The sequence below is a fragment of the Phascolarctos cinereus genome, unplaced genomic scaffold, assembly GCF_003287225.1.
Source record: "Phascolarctos cinereus isolate Bilbo 61053 unplaced genomic scaffold, phaCin_HiC Scaffold_726;HRSCAF=1367, whole genome shotgun sequence".
Lineage (NCBI taxonomy): Eukaryota > Metazoa > Chordata > Mammalia > Diprotodontia > Phascolarctidae > Phascolarctos > Phascolarctos cinereus.
In genome coordinates this window covers 371,008,855-371,015,696 of record NW_027556098.1, presented here as the reverse complement: position 1 = coordinate 371,015,696, position 6,842 = coordinate 371,008,855, and the positions used below count along the sequence as shown (strand labels likewise).

The 6,842-nt window shown below is 48.5% G+C and overlaps 1 protein-coding gene across 1 annotated transcript; it reads left to right on the top strand.

Annotated features, from left to right (window-relative positions):
• The first annotated feature begins 2,399 nt into the window (after positions 1-2,399).
• On the top strand, positions 2,400-6,419 carry LOC110206179 (ras-related protein Rab-39B-like). The gene is made up of 2 exons (XM_020983318.2): positions 2,400-2,732; positions 4,712-6,419. The coding sequence occupies exons 1-2, from the start codon at positions 2,500-2,502 to the stop codon at positions 5,142-5,144; spliced, it is 666 nt and encodes a 221-aa protein (XP_020838977.1). The 5' UTR covers positions 2,400-2,499; the 3' UTR covers positions 5,145-6,419.
• The last annotated feature ends 423 nt before the right edge of the window (positions 6,420-6,842 follow it).

The window sequence follows — 6,842 nt, the reverse complement described above, 5'->3', positions numbered from 1 at the left end:
CTAGCACTTAAACCCAGTGCTTGGCCCACAGTAAGCATGTAATAAAATTTTCATCATTCATGAATTCATTCCTTAAAACAATCTTTCACTTGGCTTAACCATCTCCTGAAACCATCACTATTTCTCCTGATTTTCATAACCAAACTCCTAGAAAAAACTGTCCACATTTAATGTCTCGACTTGCTCACTACCCATTCACTTTTCAACCCTTTCCAGTATGGCTTTTGTCCCTATTGTTCCCCAAGACTTTGCTCTCCAAAGTCACCAGTCATTTTAAAAATCCAATGGCCTTTTCTCAGCCCTCAATTGTCTTTTTTTTAATATATTTTAAAAATTTTCCCTTTTTTAATTTATTTATTTTGATTTATCAATAATCACTTCCATATGCTTTTGAGTTTAAAATTTTTCTCCCCCTTCCTCCCCACCACCCACCCCAAGATGGCGCACAATCTGATATAGGCTATATATTTATATTTCTATTAAACGTATTTTCACATTAGTGATATTGTAAGGAGGAACCATCACAAAAGTCCTCAATGTTCTTGACTTCTCTATAGCATTGAATAGGCATCTCCACCTGATGTTCTATAGGCATCTCAGACTTGACATGTTCAAAATGGAACTTGCCATCTTTCCCCATAGCCCTCCAACCTGCCTCTTCCTAGCTTCTGTCAAGGGCACTGCCATCCTTCCAGTTATCCAGATTGGCAGCCCTGGTGCCATCTTGGATTCCTCATTCTTCACTTCCCATGCCCAATCCGTTGCCAAATCTGGTCGATTCTACCTCCTCAGCGTCTCTAGCCTCCCATTCCCTCCTCTCCATTTAGGTAGCCTCCACTCTGGTCCAGGCCCAGGTATCCTGCTTCCCACCCCAGGGCCCTTTCCCCCCACCCCATGCAGGATTATTATTTTTGTTCTTGTGGGACCTGCTGACCCAGCACATCCTGCGCACCTAAGGAAGGATATGGTTCTAAGTGTCAGGTCTTTCTGACACTAACCTATTGTCTACCTCACCATCGTGCTGTGTCTCCCTAATGCCAGTGGAAGAAGAGGCTGGTGGAGACTCTCGCCTTGTACCACAGCTGGAAGAAACTCAGGTGCTCTGTCCTTGAGAGGAGGGGCTCTACTGAGGGATGCTGGGCAATGTCTGGGAGGCCTGGGGAGGAGTCCAGCTCCTTCATTGGTGGCAGTATTAATCTGTGGACTGGTATTGGCCCATATGTGGTTTTGGGAGCCCGACCTAGGATTCTGACTGCAGGTTAGCAGGAACTACATAGAAAGGGCCCTTTGCTGATTTCTTATTAGCTCAGTTACCTTAGACAAATCACTTAACCTCTGAGCCTCAGTCTCCTCATCTGGAAAATGGGGCCAATGACACTTGTACTTTTCACCTCTTTGTTGTTGAGAAGATAGGGCTTTGCAAACTGCTACGTATAGATGTGAGTTACTTTATCCTCCCTAGCCAGAATCAAATGAGACCATAAACCCTGAGTACTCTGTAAACTATAAAGCTTTACTAGACATCATCGTCATTACTTGGCCCACATCAAGGCTTGGCAGCCTGCTTGCTGGTACACCCCCCCCCCCAAAGAGAGCAGAACCAACTCCAGGAATGAGCATTCGGGCTCACGAGCACAAACCCTGCTCTTCCCCATCCCCTCAGTAGACATGCCTTCCAAGCCTTTTCCTCATTACTCCTTTCATTGAAGACCTGATAGATTCTGTCCAAGAGCACTGTTAGAACTTTGCCTTAATTCCCTGAGCAGAGGCCCTTGGGATATTTGGCCATGCCTGCGATCTGCTCAGGCTGTTGGGGGCAGAGGCTCCAGTGGCTTCCCCTTCTCCCCCCCCCCCCAGTCTCCACCAAATGCTGGAAATCCCCTGAGTAATGAGATCGCTGACCAGGGCCAAGGCCAAGGTCAAGGGAGGGGGAGGGAGATGTCCTTAAGTCTGAATCAGCCTAGAGGTGTGTGTGTGGGGGGCCAGCACCTCTCAGGTCCCCTAGACTGACCGCGGCAGCGTTCTGGATCTGGTTTGTTGTCTGAATACCGATCCACTGCTCGATGTCTGTGGGGGCTCGTGTAAAAAAGGATACAGGAAAGGACCTGGGTTCAAATTCTACTTGTGCCAGTTAGTTGCTTTGGGGCCTTGGGCAAATTGCTTCTGGGGCCTGGTTTCCTTCTCTGTAAAATGAAGGGGCTCATTTCTAAGATTCCTTGTAACATTAAGCCCTGGGATCTTAGGATGAGCAGAGACTGTGGGGAGCTGGGATCTCTGCCCTGGGGGAGTCTTGGCTTCTGGGTCTGGCAAGGAGAAACTAAGAAGTTTCAAATGACGCTTCAGGATTTTCTCTGTTGGTGAACACTGGGTGTGTCCCTGGATGTTGGGACCCAGGATTTCTCCTCCCCTCCCTGCATGTACAAACCTGCTGTGTTCTAAAGCTGCCCAGTCCCCAGAACCTTCTCTGCTGTTCCTGGTGGGAGCTCCCCTCCTCCTCTGATGGCTCCGACCCTGCCCATGGATGCCCTCTGGCAGTACCAGTTCCGCCTTATCCTTCTGGGCGACTCTACAGTGGGCAAGTCCTCCCTGCTGAGACGTTACACGGAGGGTGTCTTTGTGGACTGTATCGACCAGACAGTGGGAGTCGATTTCTACGTCCACTTTGTGGAAGTGGAGCCTGGAGTCCAGGTGAAGCTGCAGTTCTGGGACACAGCCGGCCAGGAGCGATTCAGGTGACTATGTCCTAGAAGGGGCTTATCCTGTATCCCCAGTACCTGTCATTTTGTCCTTGTATGACCTTGGACAAGTCTCCCTCTCTCTCTCCCCTTGTGGAGGCCTGTTTTCTTTTCCACAGAATGAGGGGCTGGTGTTACAGGGTCTTTCAGGCCCCTTCTAGCTCCAAGATTCTAGGAAGTCAGAATACTCATGGGCTAGGATGGTGTAAGGGGCTGGACAGCTCCTGAGGCCGGTGCCAGATGGGGCTGGAAAGTGGGGTTAGAGAATGAGGGTAAGGAGGTGTAACAGCAAGAGAAAGTAGATCACGCAGCCTAGAGGAGAGAGCGCCCCATTCCAGCTGCCTCTCAGCCAGATCCTGGCTCCCAGGTAACCATAGGTCCCCAACTTGCCGAGCCCAGACTTGCTCCCTGGGGTCTGCACTCTCAGTCCCATGTGAGCAGGGCTGGGCCTCTCTTTTTTTCTCCTCTCCTCCCATTCATTCCTCTGCCAGGTGTAGCTGTAGAGCATCAGTCTGGGGTTCACTAAAGAGAGGAAATTGTGAAGAGTAGAAGGCAAATACGTGGGGGATCTGATCAGTGCCTCTTAAAGGTGGGGGGCTAGAACACAGGCAGGGTGGTTGGTCCCATCTGTACCTGGGATTAATGACTCCTTTCCACCTGCCCTTGGGGTTTGACTACGCCCCTTATTTCCTTTTAACCCTCTGCCTGCTCAGGACAGGGAACTAACTACTGAGAATATCCTGAATGTGACTGGGTAATATCAGATTTTTTTGGCCTTTCATCTCTCTCCCCCTCCTCCATCCCACAGTGCCTAGAGGAGTGCCGGGCATTCATATACTCTTGGTCTCCCTCTGCCAGTCATAGAATGCTCGTTCTTTTCTTCCAACCTTTCTTCTACAACCAGTGTTAGAGATCATCACGGGCAGGAGTTCTAGCATGGGAGAGGGAGAAACAAAACGTTGGCAAACCAGGAGTCAGAAAGACCTGAGTTTGAATTCTCCCTGACACTTAGGATCATAGATTTTGAGCTGGAAGGGACTTCCGAGGCCACCTATCAATTGATCAATCAATCAACATTTATTAAGCACCTACTATGTGCCAGGCACTATGCAAAGCCTAAAAAAAAAAAAGTCAAAAGACAGTCCCTGCCCTCAAGGAGCTTACAATCTAATGGGGGGAGACAATATGCAAATATATATACATATACATATATGTGTGTGTGGTGTGTGTGTGTGTGTGTGTGTGTGTGTGTGTGTGTATATATCTCAGTCTATATACAAGATAAACAGAAGATAATCAACAGAGGGAAGGCACTGGAATTCAGAGGGATTGGAGAAGGCTTCCTGTAGGAGGTGGGATTTTAATTGGGACTTGAAGCCAGGGAGGTCAATAGGTGGAGATGAGGGGGAAACATTCCAGGCATGTGGGATAGCCAGAGAGTCTGCCCAGAGCCAAGAGATGGAGAGTCTTATCTAGTCTGACTCACTCATTGCACAGATCTGAAAACCGAGGCCCAAGAAATTGTGACTTGCCCGAGGTCACACAGGTAAGCAGGATTTGAACCCAGGTCTTCTGATTTCAGAGCCTCTGCTCTTTCCACCTACAACTCTGCCTCCTTACTAGATGTATCACCTGGGTCAAGTCATTCAATATCTCTGAGCCTCAGTTTCCCCATAAGTAAAAAAGGGAATAAAAGCACCAAACCTTACGAGGCTATTTATTGCAAGGACCAAATGAGACCAAATGTAAATAAAGCATTATATAAATGTAAATTATTACCTTATTTTGTCTTAGTGAGGTAGGAAGGTATGATCCCGGCAATTTGATAGATGGAAACATTGGGGCAAGAGAGGTAAGGTGACTTGTAGAAGCTGTGGGAGGTCCCTTTCAATTCACCTCCCTTGCTTTCATTACCTGTGTCCCTGCACCCTTCCTTTCATGCAGAGAAGTGACTGTGTTTCTTTCTGGTGATGAAGGTCAGTGACTCGGTCTTACTACCGAAACTCAGCAGGTTGGCTGTTGCTGTTTGACGTGGCCAACCGAGCATCCTTTGAGAACATTCCCAAATGGCACCAGGAGGTCATGGAGAAAGTGAAGCCCTTTGGCATCATCCTCGTAGTGGTGGGGCACAAGAGTGACCTGGTAGCCGAGAGACAAGTGACCCCTGAGGAGGGAGAGAAGTTGGCCTCCTCACTGGGGGCCCGCTACGTGGAGACCTCAGCCAAGAGCGATAGCAACGTCACCTTGGCCGTCCAGCTGCTCACCCAGGACATCTTTGAGGCTGTGAAGAAGGGGACCATGGGCCCGAACACAGAGTGGGATGGAGTGAGGAGCCGGGTGCCGGCCCAACCCAGGCAGCAAGAGGCAAAGAACAGAGGTGGGGAGGGGTGGAAATGTCCATGCTGGTGACTCACTGAATGTCACACCGGGTTTCTGAGGTGACAGCTCCCATCTCCAGCCTTGTACATGCATGAAGCATGGTGCCTGGCCTCTTCTAGAGGGGAAGGGCTATTTCCTTTGTTTGTTTTTTCCTTCCTTCCCTCCCCCTTTCACACTAATGCTGGGCACATAGTGAGCACTCAAAAAAAAGCTTCATGACCCACTGATTTCCAGCTAACTCTCAGTTACCTGGTGGTTGACTTAGCCGCTTCCAGGGTAACTTCTTTCCACAAATATCTGCATTTGCCACAACTTTGAATGGTCAACTGTACCAAAGGGCACCACAGAATCTAATCAGTTGCTACTCACTAGCTTTGTGTTCCTGGATGAGTTGCTTCACTTCTCAGCCTTAGTTTTCCTCATCCGTAAAATGGGCCTGATTAATACCAATAAGCTAATACTTAAATTAATAAAAATAAAGTAGGATAATACCTACTTTTCTCATAGGGTTATCACGAAGATATGCAGCTTCTTGTAAAAGTGATTGGATTTATTAGGTTTCTTGGTCTTTGCTCACTGGCCCTAGTCTTTTTTTTTTGCTTTTTGGTGAGGCAATCGGGGTTGAGTGACTTGCCCAGGGTCACACAGCTAGTAATTGTCAAGTGTCTGCGTCAGGATTTGAACTCGGGTCCTCCTGTGCTCTATCCACTGCACCACCTTAGCTGCCCTGATTTCTCCTTATTCTAAGAAAGGCCCTGCCTCAGGTTTTTCAGCATCTGCCTCAAGTGGGAGCTGGAGTGAACGACTCACTGTGAATGTTGAAGTGGACAAAGCCAGAGCATGACTTAACACAGAGAGCACAGGGTCGGCAGTTTGGGAACTGCCAATGTGGCCAGCTTTACAGTCTTAGCAGGGTCAGATAGCTCCTCTGTGGCTCTGTTCCCTGACAGTCTTAGCAGGGTCAGATAGCAACTCTATGGCTCTGTTCCCTGATGACCTAAGGCAGGTCTAACCCATAATCAGCCCAGACTGCTAGACTAGGCCCTGATCCTAAAGGAGGTAGGGAACAAAGACAGTCTCGGCTGAACCCGTTTCCTGGGTTGTTCCAGCCTCAGTGATCCTGGTCATAGTAGGCTGCAATCTTGACTCTCTTAGTTGTGTGTGGCCCTTTGTACCCTCATATTTATTAGGTTTCTTGGTCTCACTGGCCCTAGTCTTAACTGCTAGTGTTCAGTCTTATCTGCTTACTCAGGATATGAAACTCCTTTGACATCAACCTAATAAATTCATGATGCCAATTCAAAACATTTTGGGTTTTTCCATTCCCTGGTTCCCTACTCTAGCGAGGAGCTGGGGCTTTGGTCTCAGAGAAGCCTTGGTGTCTGGCAACTTCAAACTGCTAGTCTGGAACTTCCCTTTGGACCACACTTTCTCCAACATCAACTAACTTCTGGAGGAATGAGCAGAGCTGGTAGAGGCGGGAAAATGCACGTGGTGGAAGAAGCAATACCAAGTTCTCTCCCAGGAAAGGAGAAAGGCCCAGCAATCCATCTGTTCCAGAGAGGTCATGCATTTGGACTGACCAGCCTTTCCCACGCTGCCTGCAACCTCTAGGCAGAGGTGTTTGTATGTCCATTCTTCCAATTTGGGTGGGGTGGATGGAATAATTGGGCCAAAACCATCATCCCATTCCCACCAGTGATTTGATTGGCTTTTGGACAGAACACT